At 59.4% G+C, this 19,873-nt stretch overlaps 1 protein-coding gene across 2 annotated transcripts in view; it reads right to left on the reverse strand.

Moving 5' to 3' along the window:
* KDM4B (lysine demethylase 4B) overlaps nucleotides 1–19,873 on the reverse strand; it is a 116,375-nt gene that overhangs the window by 71,662 nt on the left and 24,840 nt on the right. For both annotated transcript variants that reach the window (XM_052644438.1, XM_052644437.1), the window contains exons 2-6: nucleotides 16,569–16,673; nucleotides 9,396–9,561; nucleotides 6,064–6,239; nucleotides 5,146–5,260; nucleotides 1,170–1,363 (exon numbers count right to left, since the gene is read on the reverse strand). In XM_052644438.1, coding sequence (XP_052500398.1) covers nucleotides 1,170–1,363; nucleotides 5,146–5,260; nucleotides 6,064–6,239; nucleotides 9,396–9,536 — 626 coding nt within the window. In that variant the 5' untranslated portion in view covers nucleotides 9,537–9,561; nucleotides 16,569–16,673. The remainder of the gene's footprint in view (nucleotides 1–1,169; nucleotides 1,364–5,145; nucleotides 5,261–6,063; nucleotides 6,240–9,395; nucleotides 9,562–16,568; nucleotides 16,674–19,873) is intronic.

Consider the following 19,873-nt stretch of genomic DNA (forward strand, 5'->3'; position numbering starts at 1 on the left):
GTGCCTCTAGAAGCTGGAAAAGGCAGGAGCTGGTGCTCCCTGGAGCCTCCGGAGGGACCAGCCCTGCCCGTGCCTGGATTAAGCCCCATGAGGTCCAGGTCAGCCTCCTGGCTCCAGGACTCTCAGAGAACGAATGTGCGGGGAGGTAAAGCCACCAGACCTGTAATCCTTTGTCACAGCAGCCCTGGGAAACCACACGTCCCCAGCTTCCCCTGCCTGACTAAGCGGGAACCATGGCCAGACTGGGGTGGGCGGGGGCTTCGCCCTGTCCACGGCAGAGGCAAGGAGAGGTGGTCGCAAGCCAGCAGCCAACAGGGGAGCCTGGCTTCTGGGCCCTCTGCCCAGAGGGCCTGTTCCCCACCCCTCAGCAAATGGCCCAGGATGTCCCCATGACTTAGGGGCAGAGGGTAACCTTCCTCTCAGAGCTCAGCTCTCTGCTGGGATAAGGCAGGGCACCTGGGCCAGGGCCCGCCTGGGACCCCGCTGCCCCCCAACAGAGGCAAGCACAGCTCTCCAGCTGAGCTCCTGAGTGTCTCCCTCTGCTCCCCAGCTCCCGTCCCCTTCTGAGCTGCCACAACTACTGTGACAGCAGAACCAACCCCCTAACGGCTGGGGAGAGGCAGGGGGCCCCAGCGGCCCCAGCTCAGGAGTCTCTGCGGGAGACGCAGGAGCACTGGCAGCCGCTCGCCATCCCACCAGCAGAAGCCGTGTCAGGGGAGCGCTCAGCTCGAGCTACCAGACCACCGCACGGGACAGCCGGCCCCGCCTGCGGGGCCCGACGCTCAGACTGCCTTTCAGGGGCCTGCATGCCCGCGCCCACACTACGAACAGCAGGTGGAGCCTGCCCCTCAGAAATCAGGAGGGGCACCACCAACCCCACTCCAACCTGGAGGCCAAGAGGGAGGTACAGGGAGGCTGAAACCGCGGTTCCTCGAGCCCCAAGACAACAGCCTCACATAACCCCACGAGGTACTATCGGAAGCCTGGCCACGGGCACATTCAGTGTGAGGCTCTCCAGCTGAAACCACAAGCTCTGGGGATCTGAAGCTTGTTTCTGGGGGGCTTGCGTGGCCTTGTCTAGTGGGGCCTGGGCTGGCAGAGCCCTACCCAGCACTGCAGCCATATCCCCCAACCTGTAGAGCCCCTCGCATCTCCCTGCCTGCCCTCACCAGGACTTGGGCTCCCCGAAGTGCAGGTAGTTGATGCTGTACAGGTCCATGTCCTCCGTGTGCCAGGCGAAGGTGGTCTTCCACATGCCGAAGTACAGGTAGGGAGTGTTAACACCCTCGATGATGGTGCCGCACTCACGCTCCACCATGTCCAGGATGGTCCGCAGGTTCCCGATGTTCCACTGGGCCACGTCCTGCAGGGCGAGCACACGGTCAGTCTGCTGGCCACCCTGGGTACCCAGCTCCCCTGACCCCCGCCCCCAGACGCCAGCAGTGAGACACCTACATCATTCCCTCTGAGCCCCCCTGCAGCAGCATGACCCCCACACAGGGACCGAGAGGCAGCAACCGGCCGCACACCCGCCCACCTCACAGCCTCGCCCAGGCTGGTGTCTAAAACCCACCCTGGGCCGCGCACAGCCCCCACCCTGGGCCAGATGGTCAGACGCAGCTTCCCCCAATCCTGCACTGAGCTGTGCGTGGTTGTGCGGGAATTGCGGGCAGTGAAGGCCACGCTGCAGAGGCCATGGCCAGTGAGGAATAATTCACATGCCTTGAGCTCACTGACACAGAGGGAGGAAAGACACATCAAACGGGACCTCACAGTCAAGAGCCAGACAGGCCTTCCTGCACCTTCCCACCGCAAGGCGGGGACGGTGCTCAGAGCCAGGCAAACGCGGGAGGATCCCCGCCAACCAGGTTCATCTATTCCTAATGCCACAAGCAAACAAGCCCAGTCTCGTCATGAGAGCTCATAAAACACGCTTCCATCGACTCCCAGTCCCTGGGGAAGCCTCGGGGAGATGCTGAGATGCTGAGCACACGGCGGTGTTCCTTCATACCCCAGATCCAACCCTGCCTCATGCCGCATCCACGTTCCAGGCCCTGACTTCACAGGGCCGGTGGTAGGTCTCTACAAGGTGAGCTGTGGCTGCAGCCCAGGATGCAGGGGAAGGCCAGGATCAGACTCCCACCTTAAGCATGAGAAGCCTGGCGTCACTCCCAGCAGAAGCTGCCTGACGTTAGGGGGCACCTCCCCAAAGCCCTGTGCATTCACCCTGCCGTCAGGCCTACACATCCACAATGTGACTCCAAAAAACACCGAACTGTACACTTTAAATAGGGCTTTTCAGGTGGCTCAGTGGTAAAGAATCTGCCTGCCAATGTATGAGATGCATGTTTGATCCCTGGGTCAGGAAGATCCCCTGGAGAAGGAAAGAGCAACCCACTCCAGTATTCTTGCCTGGAAAATCCCATGGACAGAGGAGCCCGGCAGCCTATACAGTCCATGGGGTTGCAAAGAGTCGGACACAACTGAGCAACTAAACAGTATCGAACACGTTTTAAACGGGTGGTTTATATGGTATGTGAATTATATCTTAATAATGTTTTAAAAAGCAATGACTTAAATATTCAACAAATAAACAAAGCAACCCAACTGGCACTAACTTTCCAAAACTCTATGTGGAAAATGACGGGTCGTTTGACCAACAGGCGTACAACTCCACAGCCACCCTGTACTCAAGCACACGAACTTCCATTCTTCTGCCCCATCAGGCGGCTGGGGTCAAATCCCCTGTAAGGAGTCACGGTCCATACACTTAGCAGCAGAGCGGCCAGCTGGGGCCAGGCTGTTGGGGCGGGCAGGGAGGCGAACACTGACCGCCCCCCCCACGCCCACACGGAGGCCCACCCGTGGCCAAACCAGGATGGCAGCTGGCTGGAGGTGCAGAACAGAGGCAGCTGGGGCCGCCAGCCAGCCGGCCTGGATTTTAACACCAGCTTGGGACTGGACACGGAGTGGGATGCAGCAAGGTTCCGGCCATGGAGCCGAGACGTCCCCACTCAGAGCTGGGGAAGCTCCTGTAGGGACTAAGCGTCCAAAGGGAAAGGGTGCTAGTTACGGAACAGGGGCTCTGTCCCGCCCGGGGAAATAGCCCTCTTTGTGTTTAGAGACCAGACGCAGCCCTGGGGATGCCACCGCAGGGCTCTGCCAAAGCTGCTCCCAGGAGAAGGCATGAACACAATGAAATCAGAGAGAGGTGGGGGAGCCCAGCCCTGATTCTGGCCTCTAGGGAGGGCAACTCCGGGCCTCAGTGGCCTGATGTGGGAAATGGGGGCCTGGAGGTGAAGCCCCTCTCCCTGGGTCTGGAGGCCCTTGAGGTAAGCAGAGAAGCAAGGGGAGCAGTGAATGGACCCCAAGGAGCACCAGGAAGTGCAAGGCACACGGCCCCACTAGCCCCCCATCAATCTGACACTGGAACCTCTGCACTGGCCCAAGGGCAAGCTGGCTGGTGGTACAAAAACACATCGGTGTAACTGCAAAACTCGACGTCGACAAGGTGACCGATCCCGGTGTTCAGAGGTGCGTGGCCAGGAGACGGGGCGAGGTGCTCGGGAGGTGCACAGGGCAGGGACATGCTGGGGGCAGGGGCATGGCGCGGGGGCAGTCACGGGCCCAGGCAGCAGTGCATGCGACAGGGCATCTGTGGCGTGCCCTCCAAGTAGGCACTGCCCTGCTCCCAGGGGCTGCGTGCTGGTCCAGAGGAGGGCTGGGTTTGCAGGTCACCTGACTCTGGGTCAAGGCCAAGCGGACGAGCTCAGGGTCTGGGATACCCCCAGTGAAGGGCTCCTTGCACTCGCGGTGCCCCACTTTACTGATGGGGAAACCAAGGCCCAGAAAGGAGGAGGCAGGGGTGGGGGGCAAACTCGGTACTGGACCCAGGATGAGGGTATCTCTCTGGGTTCTAGGGGACATGGGTGAGCTCACTTGAAGAAGCCTGACCCGCGACTCCCAGGCAACAAACTAACGCCCTTGGCGTCTTGTACCACGAGGCAAACCCGCTAGCAGAAGAGGGAAGACGCTGCAGGTGAGACGGGCTCTGTGAAGCTGAAACACCAGCAGCGACTCAGCTCGGGACCCAAGCAAGGTCACATGTTTCCCATGCTTCTTGGGAAACACGAGCTGCTGGTTCTAACATGCTCCTCCCCTGGGCGCCCGGGAAGGTCCTGACCCTTCTCTCAGGAGGGGCTTTATTCCCACCCTTACCTCCCAGCCCGAGACCAGGTGGCGCCCACAGCCGCCCTCAGGGGAGCAGGGCTGAGTGGACAAGAGTGTTCTCAGCAGACAACCTTCAGAGCGACAGAGTGGGGGGCACGCAGAGGGCAGAGGGGGAGTGGAGAGGCCTGGATCCTACCAGTGCAGAACAGCTAGGAGAGAGCCAGGCTTTGGAACCCTGAAATGAACCCCATTAGGTCCATCCCAGGGTTATCCGAGGTCCCATAAATATTCATAAACCATCCCCCCAAATATTCGAGGTCCCATAAATATTTACAAACCATCCCCCCAAAACATGGTCCCACTCTGCTGGACAAGAGCCCTGCCTGAGGCCTTGGCATCAAGCCTCAGGCAGGGGAGTGGTCTGGTCTCACCCCTTGGACAGGCCTCGGGCAGCAAGGCCCAAAGGCAGCACAGGGACGGGCCGGGATGCAGCCAGGGGCAGCTCGGCTGGCTGGGAACTCAGCTCCCAGGTCTCTAGGAAGATGCGGTGATAGAAACTCGAGCAGAAAAGCACTCAAATGGGAACTGACAGAGGCCCTGGGAGGCCAAGACTGGGAACCCTGGCAGGCTGCAGGCTGCGGGGTTGCCAGAGTTAGACACGACTGAGATGAAACAGCAACTGGGACAAGGGACGAAATGCAGCTGTTGTCTTTTTAAAACTGCCCGTGGTCAGGCTGCAGGTCAGCGGCCCAGCATGGCATCCGTGCAGGGCTGCACTCTGACTCTGGCAGGAAAGAGTCTACAGACCTCCAGCCTCCTTCTCTCATCCTGAGCTTCGCACCCACCTATAAGTAGAGCCCCAGCAGAAGCCCAGCGGAGCGCCCTGCATCATCCCTGCCCTGACCTTCCGGGGGGAGCCCACCCGCCCCTTCGCCCTCACTGTCCATCCAGACGCCGGGTGGCCTCAGTACTTACGTCATCGTACAAGGAGCCGCTGATGTCAGCCCCGTAGATGGGTGACACGAACGTCAGGTTCTTCCAGTATTTGCGCTCCAGGTCGTCGAAGTCCTGGTGCCGGGGCGTGCAGTACCTGGGGACAGACCAGGTATGGGGGCTCAGGGCACCTGCTGGGTGAACCAGGGGAGGAGCTCTCTCAAGCACAGGCCACCCAGGTGCAGGCCCAGCCCCGGAGCACGAGGACGAGGTGTGACGACCATCAGGGGCGGTGGGTGGACGGGCGGGCAGTCCAGCCTGGAACAGTGTCCAGCGGTCCTGTCTCACCAGCTCTCGGGGTCCAGGACCCCCACATCAGACCACAGGCCAGGGGCATGGGAGCTGGAGGAGGGACCTGGTCTCTAACGGTTCTTGAAGATATAGACGGTACCAATGACGGGCCGGGCACCATGGGGTGGGGGCAGACAACGCCTGCCTCACAGGACGCCTGTTTGAAAGCAAACAAGCAAGCACACTGCGAGCAATGCACCAACGGGTTCAGCGAGCCAGGGAGGCTGAGAGCTCCACAGAAAGGGAGAGTGCCCACGGGCTGCTGGAGTGTGTGCCCATGTGGGCCCTGCTGAACCAGGAGCTCAGAGAGACCCTGCAAGGGAGCCTCCCTCTGATGAAGCGCCGCAGAGCTGAGACATCCCAGGAGGGGCAGGGAGGCACTCCAGGGCCGGGGGACATGGGCGGGCCCTCAAAGGCTAGCCTTCTGCAGTCAGTGCTGAGGGCCACACAGCGTGCACAGCGTGGCCCTGGCTCAGGAGAGGGGCTGGATTTCGCCCCCCAAGAACCTGGGGGCTGAGAGCCTCGGGTGCTGAGGCCCACCCAGGGCACACAGGCAGGCTCTGTGGACACTGTCTGCCCCACCGCCTCCCACCGCCCCAGCCCGCGTACTTCTCGCTGTTGGCCAGGCGCCGGTACTCGCCGACCGTCATGGCCTTCTTCTGGATGTTGTACTGTGTGAAGAGGCCCGACTGGCCCGTCACCACCTGCTGGATGGGCGCTGGGATGACCACATCATCGATGTCGTCGTACGTCTGCCGCGGCTTCCACTCCTTTGGGGGGATGATCTGTAAGACCAGGAGAGTGGTCAGCGGCCCCTCCCTGGGCTCAGCCGCTCGGGACCAGGTGCCAGATGGAGAGAGACCAAGGCACTGGGCACCCCCATCCACGTCACCGAGCTCCCGGGAGCCCCAGGGCCAGGCCAACCTGGGCATCAACAGCTTGGGCAGTGGGCAGACTGCGCAGCTGCCTAGGATCTGTGTGGTCACACAGTGAGCAGCTGTGGGCAGGGTGGGCTGTGGGTGCTGCCTGGCACAGCATGCACTCGCTGCATCCGGGGGCTCCACTCTCATACCCTCTGGCCACCGCGTGCCCAGCTCAGGACTCCCATGGATGAGGCCCCAGAGCAGAGATGCGGATGCTGCAGTGAACACCCATTCCAGGAGCCCCACTTCCGGGACACCTCCTGGGAAGAGACCACACAGCCCAGGGAACAGGGATACGGGACGAATGGCCAAGCCGGGAGCAGTGCGCAGCTGGGGTGCACGTGGAGGGGACCCTGTGAGACGCAAGGGAGGGGCCAGCCTCTGCTCCTGGGAACCAGCAGAACCCCAAGCCAGCCTGAAGGTAGCGGGCCTGGTGTTCAGAGGAGCCAGGCAGGGATGCACTGAGGACCCCAACCACCCTTAATCCCGGCCCTAGGACCCCAGGCCATTCCCCCTCCTGACTCCTTATCCCTCGGCCCTTCCCCAGCAGCCTGAGGAAAGGACCCCAGCTGGGCAGTGGCCCAGAGCACAAGAACAGCTGAGGAATGTGGCTGGTCATCCTGAAAGTCCCACACATACCCAGAGTCCCCCACCCTCCAGAGCTCCAGCCCCCCACTCACACTGAGTGCTCACCCCACCCCCACCCAGCTGCCCTGAGCCCAACAGAGCTTTTGTTGGTGTTGCGGGGCAGTCATCAAACATATGTTTGATGGAAAAGGAAACCCCAACACCACACACACACCCCGACTCCAGAAGGGCAGTCACGGCCAGGGTGACTAGAGTGAAGGGGACCCGGCGTCTGCAGAGCTCGCTCAAGCCAGCAAGACGCCCAGCCCCTTCCCCAAGGAGACTGGCAGGGCTAAGGGCTGCGTGGGGAAGAAGTGATACGCGGTATGCGGGGGGGTGAGAAGAGGGACGTGGCAGGGTGCCTCCCTGGACCCGTCTGTCCCTGGAGAGGCATCAGCACACCGCACCTGAAGACGGGGGCAGGGCGGGTGCGCGTGCAAGCGTGTGCGTCGGCGTGACTCTCCTCATAGCATCTCTTAGTGACAGCGGGGGAGTTCTCCCAGCAGCCACGCCTGCCCCCACCCTGCCCTTCCAGAGAGGCCTGCCCACCCATAGCAAACACAGCACAGAAAACACCGCTTAAGAGGAGTGGAAAGGAACCTTCAAGCAAAGGGCAGAGAGAAAATGTGCCTGAAAACATCTGACGCACAAAAATATCCAGGCTGAGTGGTTTCCCTTTGATTCAAGTAAGCTGGCAAAAAGTGGGTCCAGCGGCTTGAAGAGCTTAGAACAGAGATGCAGAGCCCAGAGGATATAGGCTGGCGAGGTCTGTGCCGAGACTCGGTCACAGCACACAAGGCTGCACCCCGAGTGGCCCTGCGACAGGAAATACTGGAAACACCCAGAAGTGGGAGCCGGAGGTGACAGCAGAGGACAGAGACGAGAGGCTGGGGGGAGCGTCAGGTGCTGCCGGCAGAACATTCCATGATGTTAACAAGATTCCTGGCAGAAAGCACGACTGGGATCCAAAAACAGAACTGGCGCCGCATCCCAGCAGACGCGGAACGAGGTCAGGGACAGAAGACGTGCCAGATAAAGGGAGGCCTCAGGAGTCCCCCTCCACCACAGGCAGATGGGGCACCTGGGGGAAAGGGGCCCAACAACTGCCACCAGCCAATCTCTCAGCCCCAAACACAGGCTCTGAACCTACAAGAACCAGGCAGGGGGCTTCCAGAGCCAGGGGCCTTGATGAGAATGTTCTGCTGAGTCTGTGCGATGGGGGTTGGGGGAAGGGGGTGTGCCAGGAAGAGAGATGGGAGGGAGGAGGCCCCGCAGGCCCACGGCACTTCTCTCGCTCTCCACGCAGCTGAGACGAAAAGCATGGGTGTGACACGGCCACCAAAGCCAGCCGAGGATGGGGGAGGTCAGCACACCTGCCCCTCAAGGCAGACACTGCCTGGGGGACAGACCCCAGGGCCTGCGGCCCAGGACCACCCACCACCTGCTTCTGTCCAGCCAGCAAGCAGACGTCATGTTCTTTTTTTTTTTCATTTTTAAATGGTTAGGGGAAAACGACAAGACTTATTTCAGAATGTGTGAAAATTCTAGAAAAACCTTCACTTTGATGTCTATACATCAGGTTTTATGGGCACACGGCCAGGCCTGTGGGGATGCGAATCAACCACAGCTGCAGAGCTGAGAGGTGATGACAGTCGGGCTCAAGAATGTGAAAATATTTCCTATCTGGCCTTTGCAGAAAAGGCTGGGCGACCCCCAGCATCACTAACAGAGGACTGGGTGTGAGACGCAATGACAGGCATATGGGAAGCAACTCAAAGAACCCCAAACAGGCTCCCAGATTAATCTCCCAGATTACGTGCTGGGCAGAACCACATATACACAGGCTCACGTGCACACGAAGGAGCTCTCCGAGACCTGTCCGCTGCACAGAAGGGTGCGGGCAGCCATCTCTGGCACGTGCGCATGCTCACACCGTGTGGGAAAGGCATGGGAAGAGAAGCAGGAACTGGTGCCCTGCTGCTCCAGGCAGGCGGGCTGGGGTCAGGGGGGGCGCTCGCTCTCCCTGGACCCCATCACAATGTTTGAACTTGCCCGTGTACATGACAGTCTCCAAAAAAAGGTGTTTAAGGAGGAATATTAAGGCAGAAAGTCAGCCCTCTTCAGCATCAACTCTGCGAAGCCCCAGGGAGGTGAGGTGGCTGCAGGTCCCATCATGACGCGCTGAGTCCCACCCTGTGTCCACGCCCTCGGGGATCCTGGTGCCCAAAACAGTGCTGGGCTTGGGGAAAGAACGTACAGGTGTCCTTAATAAATAAGGGGCTCAAGGAGCGGATTAATGGGTGCCTCATGGGCCCCAAGTCCTGGGGCGGGGGTGGGGTGGGTACAGGGCAGCAGCCATGGAAAATGGCTACAGGGCCAGGGGTCACTCACCTTGGCCAGGCCCGCCCGGTGGGCCCCCTGGGACTCGATGTAGGCCACATATTTGTTGAAGTCCTTGAACTCCTCCATGGTTGGGCGGAACGTCATGATCTTACAGCTTGGGTTCTGGGCCCCATGATCCTCAGACCCCATGGCTACGGCGGGGGGATGGCCACACCTGTGAGGAGACAGAGGACGTCAGCACCACCATCACCAGCCGGCCCCCTGGCCCCCACGAGGGCCCAAAGCACCCTACCCAAGGACAGAGGCTGTGCAGCTGAATGGGGCCCAGGGGAGCCAGGGCTGCTTCATCTCCCACACAAAAGACCAAATGACTTCAATTAATTACAAAGAGAGATGACTCGTCCTAAGAGCCCCTGCGATGCTGGAGGCCTGAGCCCCCATTTCAAACAAGGGGCCTTGGAAATAAAAATCTTTTCATATCAGGGCCATGTCCAGATTCACTGACATTGATCATGGAGCTGGAATCCAGGGGCAGCGGCATGGGGCAGACTGCAAAAGGGAGTAAGGTCATATGTGTGTGTGTTTCCTGAACAGGGAAGCCCTCCTCGGACAGGGCCACCATGGGCAAGGAGGTAAGCAGCGCCTGGGTCCCTCCAGCACTGGGCCAGCTGCTGTCAGTGAGCCCAGGCCCCAGCGACCCACGCAAGTGACCCACAGGCTGCACAAGGCAGGACCCGAAACCAGGAGAGCAGAGCCCCATCACCCCGGGCTACAGCCAAGCCTGGACCACGTGGCACAGAGGGGGAGAGTCAGTGGGGTGGGGGGACCTCCTCCAGGTGACAAGGCTGCAGGCTAGAGAGGCCCATCCTGTTTTGAGAGTCACAGGGACCAGCAGGGAGGCTGTGGCCCATCCTAGTCAGGGAGACACTTGAAGGATACACAATGGGGAAGGGTCCCTGTTGGCAGATTAAATTCTCCAAAGAAGAGAAAACCAGACTCGCTCCAGGATGTGGACAAGGTCGGAACTCCAGTGCACGCACACCCAGAACTCAGAGGAAAACTCACCAAGTCCACACTCCCACGAAGTGAGCAGGGGCGGGGGGTGGGGTGAGAAGGGCAGGACTCCTGCCTGTCTGGAAAGTGGCAGGCGGTGTCCATTCACCAAGTCACAGCCACCAGCTCTCCAAATACACTCCCCACAGTGGGCACTAGAGGGCACCACAGGCCCGGGAACAGCCGCCAAGCCAGGCAGCTCCTTGGAACCAGGCCGTGCCCTGGGCCACCCCACGCTACACTTGGGCGTACAGGGCAGGGGCGGGGGCGGCAGGCAAGGCCCCGCTGTGAAGGTCACACTCACGGCTGGCAGAACTGGTACAGGCTCTGGGGGTCCTGGCACACACAGGGTCACCACTGCATCACCAAGCGGGGAGCCCACCCTCCCTCAGGGACTGCCCCCCATCCCCGCCCCACACTGTTGGTGGGAGATGAGCCCAAGCAGGACACCTGTCTCCCCTCAAGACCAGCCTGTCCTGCGCAGGGTGGGGTGGCCCCAGGGTCCTGCACACCCAAGCGCCCTCCACTTTCCCATCGAGGGGCGGGGATGCGAGCAGGTGGAGCTTCCTACAGCTGCACCCAGCAAGAGCCCTGGCTTCTCCACCCGCCACCGCCATGCAGGTTCAGCTCAGCAGGGAGGCAGGTGTGAGGTTTTTCCTCTTATTCGTGCCCTTTGCAATGAAGCTTTCAGTAAGTAAATACGAAAAAGAAAATTAAAACAGTTTATAATCCCAATACTCCATAACCCGTGGCACGTTTCTTTAAAGGAGGGCAAGTGAAAATCAAACACGTGCTTACTTAAAAAGATAACAAAAGGAATCTGACTGAAATCCGGCCCTGGGCCAACCTTCTGGGAACACAGGGGGCCCGAGGACCCCCCATGAGGAAACTCACACAACAGTCCAGAAAGACGGACACACTCTTGACCAGACCATGCCGCGGCAAGACAAGCGGGGTTCTAACGACTCAGGCGTGAACAGACAAGCAGCACAATTAAACAGTGGGCAAAGGACTCGAACAGACATTTTTCCAAAGAGACACAGATGGCCAATAAGCGCATGAAAAGATGCTCGAGGCGGTCAGCCACCAGGGAAAAGCAAATGGAAACCACAGAGAGATACACCTTGCCCACAGCAGCCAGAGTGAAAAAGCAGGTAATGACAAGGGCAGGCGAGGAGGCACAGAAACAGGAACCCCGACTCCCAGCTGACCTGCCGCTGGGGAAACCAGCCCGGCAGTTCCCCGAAGTTAAATGTGGCACTGACCGCACAAGTCAGCAATCCTACTACTAAGTACCCACCCAAGAAACATCTGTCCACACAAAAACTTATACACAGATGTCCACAGCAGCACGACTCACAGCAGCCAAAAGTTGGAAGCACATCGAGTGTCCATCAGCAAATGAAGGTACACAAACCAAGCCCCTCCACTCAGCGGCACGTCGGGAGTGTGGCTCAGCCACGGAATGAAAGGAAGCCCTGACACCTGCCACAGCGGGATGGAGCAGACCCAGAAGGGCCCCAGAGGCCAAGGTCGGGTTTCTGTAGGGAGCGATGGAAATGTTCCCCAGTCAACTGCGGCAACGGCTGCAGCACTCTGAACACACACGTCAAAATTATCTATTTTAAATGGAGGAACTGGCTGGTAGGTGGAGTCAATCTCAATAAAGCTGCTGCTGCTGCTAAGTCGCATCAGTTGTGTCCAACTCTGTGCGACCCCATAGATGGCAGCCCACCAGGCTCCGCTGTCCCTGGGATTCTCCAGGCAAGAACACGAGTGGGTTGCCATTTCCCTCTCCAATGCATGAAAGGGAAAAGTGAAAGTGAAGTCGCTCAGTTCCCCCAGGCCCCCTGCACCCCACCGCCTGGGACAGAGGAGCAGGACCACACGGGACGGGCATTTCCCGGCCATCCTGGGCAGCTCCTCCTCACCAAGACACATCTGCGGACAGAGGGCACTGAGTCAGGTTGACGGGATCCCCCGCCCTCTAGGTCCCAGTGAGTCCAGCCCAGAGGGGCCCTCCTGCACCGGTGCCTCCCCTAGCGGCCTTCAAACTTGGGGACTCGCGGGCTGGGCCGTGGGGGTACTCTGGCTGCCCCCCATAAAGGTTGCCACCCGACTTGTGCTGCACTGCGGTGACCAGGTAGGGTTCTTTCCCGCCCCTCCCAGGAGCAGAAGGCTCTCTGGATCTGGACCCTGGCCTGGGGTAGGCACCCCCAGGAGCCCGGGACAGTGGAGTATGCTGAGCCTGAGCGCCTTGGGAAGGAGAGGGTGAGTAAGAAACACCCCAAGGGGTGGGCCTCCTACAGCCAGGCACACTCTGTCCATCTGAGACCCAGGATTCAGACAAGAGGTGACTGGCAGGGACGCCGCCTCCCCAGGAGACAGTCTTGTCTTTCTGACCCAGTGGGCCCTGGACTAAAGGTTTCTGAAGCGAATGGCAGATGTTGTCCAGGAACTGGACGTTGGGAACCCGCAACTCTGGGGTTTGACAAGAATACAGTGTGTGGGAAGGTATGTCCTCTGGAGAAAACGGAACCTCACAACACAGCTAAACCTTGAGGAGTGCTCTGTCTTTGAAAAGGATTCCGGGGCTCTCCGAGTACAATATGCCCCCACCCCAGAAGTGTCTCTCCCCCAGATCTCTCCCCCAGCCCCTCCCTCCACCTGCTCCACCTGCTGCCACGTAAAGCCCAGCCTCCCTGGGACTCCTGGCCAGCCCTGGGCCTGCCCCCATCTCGGCTCAGCTCCTGCCACCAAAGCACAGTTCCCAACAGGGGACGACAACCAGGGGCCCCTGAGCAGGACTGGGGCCAGGAGGAACGGCTGCCCCTCCAACAAGAGTCAAGACGAAACCCACCACGGAGGCAGAGCGTGATATTCCCAGCCCTGTCCCGACCCCCTCTCCAGCCTACCACGTGGGCCTGGCACTCTGTCACGTGTCCCTCGAACCTGCATACAGTTCCCCACTTCATCCTTCTCTGCATGGAGCACCGTCTACCACCTGGGTTCCCTGCACACTAGGCGTGCTCCCTGATCACACGGAGCCTGAAGTCCACCCAGGTTCTCTGTGCACCAGGCACTCTCCCTGATCACACAGGGCCTGAAGTCCAGGGGGCACTCAGGGCCACTACCTGCTGCCCTTCCACATCCCCAGCCCACGTCGGAGGAACCTTTGCCCCTTCTGCTCCCTGGCCTGTGCAGCTGGACCGGGGGCTCAGGGTGCCGCCTCCACGCAGCAGGAACACTAAGACGGGGGATCACAGGCGCCAGGGGCCCCTCAGAGGATGCGAGGACACGGCCTCAACCTGAGTCCGCCCCGTGACACTGGACTGCACCTGCTCCAGGGGTGAGATGGACAAGGCGAGCAGAGCCCCGGAGCAGGACGCTGGGAGGCCACGGCCTGACGGGGCTTGTGTGGGCACAGGGCGGGGGCGGGGCCTGAGCGCCAGGCTGGGTCCCTCCTACCGCTTATCTGAACGACGCCAAGGCTGAGAGCCACAAAGGAAGAGCGGCCCACAGCTCTGTGCACGTTCCTGCCAGCCACCAGACAAGCTCCACAAACCTAGGGCTCCAACGGCGCAGAGTGCCCTCCGAGTTGAGGACCAGGAGTCCTGTGCGGATCTCTCATCAGCTGTGTGCCTTCTGGGGGGCTCCTGACTCTCCCAGCTGCTAGAGGCGCCACCTCCCTGGCTCAGGCCCCTCCCTCCATCCTCACAGCCAGCAGTGCGGCATCTCCCGTCTCTCAGACTCTTTTCTCTGACCTCTGCCTCCATCACCAGTCTCCTTCTCTGAACCCATCTCCTTCTTAGAAGGACTCCTGTGATGCTGTCAGACAGCTCAGATAACCCGGGCTGAGCACCCATCTCCTGATCTGTAACATCGTCCCAGCCGCTGAGACCCTCTCGCTAGGTCAGGGAGCATCTTCACAGGTCCCATGATTAGGGCCTGAGCATCCTGGGGGTCACTATTCCATCTCCCTCAAACACCACGAGAAAAATCCATCACATAGGGCTTCCCTGGCAGGTCAGTGGTTAAGACTCTGCCTCATGATGCGGGCAACACGGGTTGGATCCCTGGTCCCGGGAAGAGTCCACATGCCTCTGGACAACTAAGCCCCGAGAGACGCAACTACTGAAGTCCATGTGCCCACACTGTGCTCCGCAATATGAAGCCCACGCTCTGCAGCAAAGAGTACCCTCGACTCGCCGCAACTTAAGAAAACCATGCGCTCAGCAAGCAAGACCCAGCAGGGCCAAAAATAAATTTTTTACAGAGTATTAAAAAAAAAATCCATCACAGAAAGAAAGAAGTAACAGTCACCACGCCCCTGCCACCTGGGACTGCGTCTGTGAGGGGCGGCCTGGAAGGACAAACACCTCTGCCCACTCGCTCAGACAGAAGTTTCTAGAAAACCAGGAAGAGGACCAAACAATACCCCGTGGTCTGCAATGCTGCCCCCCATCCCCACTGTCCTCCCACCATGCAGACACGGACAGCACCCCAGGCACAGAGCCTGGAGTCTCTCTCTGGCCGCAGAGCTGACTCACGGGCACAGCCTGAGGCCCCAGAGAGCCTTGGGAGCTGCTTCCAGCCACTTGTCCCTGCCCCAGGTGACCTTGGCCTGCATCTTCACGTTGGTGCCAGTGCTCCTGCAGGCAGGTGCAAGGCTGTCACCTCATCAGACCCCCTGCCACTCGGCTGAGCTGTGGGGAGGAGTCAGGAGGTGTGAGCTGCAAGCTGGACTGTGTGACACCGCAGGCAGAGGTCCCGCCCTGGAGCTCTATGCCCAGGCTCGGCCCGTCCTCCACATTCCCAGAGCCCCGCGGCTGATCCCAGAGCAAGCATGTACCACCCGGGAACAGCGAGGATCAGGCCCACGCACTTGGAAGATGCTGCAGGGCCAGCAGCACTGGCCCACAGAAACCTCAATAAGCCACGTGGGGCAAAGCCCCATGAATGGCGTGGTCACAACCTCGGGCAATAAGGGTGTCCTGGTTCGACACCCAGTCTTTCCACTTAAGTACCTCCCCCCAAACTGCAGGCGGCAGGCAAATCAACAGTCACGCGTACCCTAGGGTCGGGGCCTTTGCTCAAAACGACAGGAGCAAACAAGAAACATTTAGCTCATTTCTCCACTGAAAAACTTGGGCTAATTGCTCCTGATCTTCAGTACCTGTTTGAACTTTGAAAAAAAAAAGCTCTCCTTGTCACGACCCTCTCAAGAGGATGTGCCCATCATGAGGCTGCCACAGAGCCCCTTGGGCACCACTCAACCACACCACTGTGAGAAGGGAGACATCAATGAACAGATGCAGCTATGCACCAATAAAACTTTATTTACAAGAACAGACAGTGGGCCAAGGGGTCCTCAGGCCACACCGCGGACTCAGAGGCCTGACAGCTACCCTTTAAGGAGCAAAACCTGCACGCCACCCCAGGGAGAGGGGAACCTGAGCTCCACGGCCCAACTCCTGGGTTCCTAAATCATGGTAGAACACACAAGACCACGTTCTAGTCCACACAGGGCCCTCATCAGCCATGAGGCCTTGGTAGGAGCCTCCGGAAAAGGTAAACACTGAACACAAGCCTTCCTCACCGTGGCTTGGAGCATGCGGCCGCCCGTCCCACCCTGAATCCTCCCCCACCCGTGGGTGCTGACCACAAGACACTCAGGCTGTACCCTCTCCTGTCACGGCCACCCTCTGTGAACCCTCTGTCCCTGGTTAATTAGAAAAGTCTGGGAGAAGGTGGAAACCCTGGAACTGAAACTCAGAAGCAGCTGGGCCACAGGATTCTTTTCAAAGGATTCAAAAAATAATCCTTCATTTTTAGAGACCCTCCTCTCCCCATGACTGGGGTGGGGTGAATACGCCCCTCGGTGAAGCCAGATATGGCATCCCGCCCAGGGACACGACACAGACAGTGCTGCTTGTCCTGAGCAAGCCTGGTGGTGTCCCCTGAAACGCACAAGGCTTCTCAGGGCTTCTAGAAGCGAGGAGCCAACGTGCAGACATGGAGCCCATAGGAGAACAGACCCACCCAGCAGAACCACCCTGAGGGGTCTGGGCTCCTCCTGGGGCATCAGGTCCCTGGACACCCCAGGAACTCAGAACCAAACAGGGCCGCCTTCTCCACCAGCAGCCCTGGGAACCACACAGCACTTACTTCACAGTTCCTTGTCGGTCGTGGGGAGCGAGGCCGCAGAGACCAATAGCCCAGTAAGTGGCTTCTCTTAGGGTTTCTGTTGGGTTTCAGCAATGGCGATGGTTTCTAAAACGCACAGAATAAAAGCACGGTGAACGAAACTGATGGCTGCTGGATCTCAACTCCAAATTATGCAGCTCGCAGCTGCGTGTAGCCCAGGCATGCCTGCCTCTGTTCAGATGTTTCCAGGGACATGAAAATCCACAACCATGAGCACCTTTCCCCCAAAGCCTCCCGAAAACGGCCTAGTCTACATGCAGCTCCTAAACATCAGCTGAGGAAGTGAAGGCCTCCATGAACAATCACATCAGACCCAAGAAGCTTCTGGAAGCCTTAGGGTACAGGTCCTCCTGGGAGATGTACACAAAGTCCTGCCTCCTTGGGAACCCCGCAGGCAGAGAAGGTGCCCCTGAAGGAGGACAGTTGGACGGGAACTGCCACGCGGTGACTGCCATTTACACCCCCAGGGGCAGCCGTTGTGCAGCTGAGACCCTCACAGAGCACAGGGTCCCAATCACAGCACTCACAGCCGGGCTCAAGGACACTAGATGAACGGACACAGGACCAGACTCCAAACGTGGGGTGTGGCGCCAGGGCCCCAGCAGTCTGGCCTCCCCACCCCCACTTTCCAGACACATGGGCTTGGAGTCTGCCAGATCCTTCCTGCCAGTGCCATCACACATGTTGCCCACAGTCACTGAGGGCTGACCTTCTAGGCTGGGCAGCTAGGTCCTAGGGCCCTGGGGTCCTGGCTGCATGGAACTAGGTCCCCCGTACTTCCCCCAACTCAGCAGTAGCTTTAAATAGCATGAGTCCCACAAACACCATTTCAATAGACAATGCCTATTGACGTTTTCTTATTTTAATTGGGTTACTAAAATTATTGGGCACAACCCACTAAATTGATTTCATGGTCTTCTGTACACTTTTTTTTTCAGCTGAGCCACATGGCATGTAGAATCTTAGTTCCCTCACCAGGCTTTGAACCTGTGGCCCCTGCACTGGAAGTGTGGAGTCTTAAGCACTGGCCTACCAGGGAAGTCCTGATCTAACTGCCTTCTAACAGGTCCCACCTCCAGGGCTGAAAGGCCACACCAAGCTGTGGAATTACCAGCCTCGGGTGCTTGCCGCCTCCTCTGAACCTGCTAAGCCGCCCATGGCAACGTGAGATCCCAAGGGCTCCCTGGCCTCTCCCACTTGCCCGGCTACCACCTGCCCCTCCAGCAACAAGAGCTGGTGTCTGGGGATTCGATTACTCTGGCATCCCCCTCCATGCCCCCACGCGGCTGTGCCTGGCGGAACAATGGCCCCCAGCACATTCCCATCCTGGCCCCCGGGAGCTGCGACTATACTCTTCAGTGGCGACAGACCACAGGGAGGATTAAGCATCTTGACATGGCAGATGCTCCTGGGTTATCAGGGGGCCCGGTGTCACCCAAGAGTCCTTCGGAGAGGGAGGTGAGAGGGTCAGAGTCAGCAGAGGTCAAAGCAACGCGCTCTGAAGACGAGGACCCACCAGCCGAGGAGGTGGCGCCTCTAGAAGCTGGAAATGGAGAGGACAGATTCACCCCCGGGGCCTCCAGGAGGAACACTGCCCTGCCTAGGCCTTGGTCCCAACCCAGGGAGACCCGGGCCAGACTTCTGGCCTCCAGGGAAGTGAGACGACAGACTCACACTGCGTTAAGCCACTGTGTCTGTGGTCATTTGTTACAGCAGCAAAGAGTAACTGACCTGGCGGCTTCCAAACGCATCCCCCTGATGGTGGAGGAGGGCGCCCTTTCACTCCCAGTGCCCACAGGTAACCCCCTTCATGCATGTCTAATGGACCACGTGTCTCCCCTGTCACTTGTCACTGCCTCTCGGCACACTCTCTCCCCGGAGGACAATGACGACCCAGCAGCACGTTGGTGGTTAGGCAGAGACCGCCTGAGCCTGTGGTCCTCGGCTGGACAGACCCCAGTCTATTGCCGTCCATGGCTGCAAGGTCACCGAGACCATGGGTCCTCCTGCCCTCATGCTCTGGGGGATGACAGCACTGACCCCAGGAGAGGAGGCTGCAAGCTCTGAGGCTGAGGTCAAGGCTCAGTCTTCAGGCTGCAGGCAAGGCAAGGCCTCTGTCCACCCGGACCTCTGTCCATGCAGGGCTAGGCTCACCCACCTCTCTTGCTCCCATAAGGGCTTGAGGACACCAGCAGGGGCTTGGCCTCCTTCCCAGCCACAGCCAACCTGGCAAAGGGGAGCCAGGACTAAGGGATCAGAGGGGGTTTAAGTGTCGGCTGGGCACGGTGACCTCCTTCCAAAGGGGACGGCATGGGAAGAGGGGTGGCGTGACTCTACAGTGGAGACACCTGACCAGCACGACCTCAGCCCGGGGACCCAGGTCAACATCAGCAGGGAGGAGTCATGCTGACGGCAGGCACCCCAAGATGAAGGATGAGATGGCCCCTCACCTGTGTCCTCTCCCCACACCCAGCGCCCCAGTGTCACCGTGAGAGAACACCAACTCCCACGGAGGGAAGTTAAACAAAATCTCTGACCCCAGTCCTCCTCAAAGCCGTCCAGGGCATCAACAAGGAAAGTCTGAGGACTACCAGAGCCCAGAGGAGCCTGAGGAGACGGGACGTCTCAACATCACAGGGGTCCTGATCAGGGTCCTGGGACAGAAGAGGACACCAGGGAGACACGAGGCAAGCTGGATGAAGCAGGACCCTAGTCTACAAGAAAGTCTCCATAAGGTTCATGGATTGCAACAAACGCAGCCATCATGTAACACAGAGTAACTGGAGACTGGGTGTCGGGGTCAAGGGTATAGGGAACTCGCCCTACCGGCCTCAATTTCTCTATAAATCTGTAACTGTTCAAAAATTAAAGTCTAAGTAATTTTTTTTAAGGAAAACAGAACAGAAAGGCCTGGTGTCTCCCTCCCACTGTACAAGCTGGCAGGGCCGGAAAGCCTGTGCTGAAGACAGAACTCCGGGTAGATGGGGGTATCCAGTAGGCGGGGGTAGGCAGCAAGATGACAGGCTAGGCCTCAGACACCACCACCTCGAAGAGGCACGGTCTGACCATTTCTCCTTTAAAAAGCGTCATGCGGCGATCAGATGATGTCGCTGTTGGAGGCACCCGCCAAAGCCCCAGATGCTGATGGCTCCTCCTTCACCTCCTCCTCCGCCCTCCGCACAGGGCAGGCAGGTGGGGCAGAGAAGAAGCGGCAGAACAAGGGACGAGCCATCTGTTCCTACATGCTGGGGCACCGGAACTGCCAT

This window comes from Budorcas taxicolor, chromosome 7 (assembly GCF_023091745.1).
Source record: "Budorcas taxicolor isolate Tak-1 chromosome 7, Takin1.1, whole genome shotgun sequence".
Lineage (NCBI taxonomy): Eukaryota > Metazoa > Chordata > Mammalia > Artiodactyla > Bovidae > Budorcas > Budorcas taxicolor.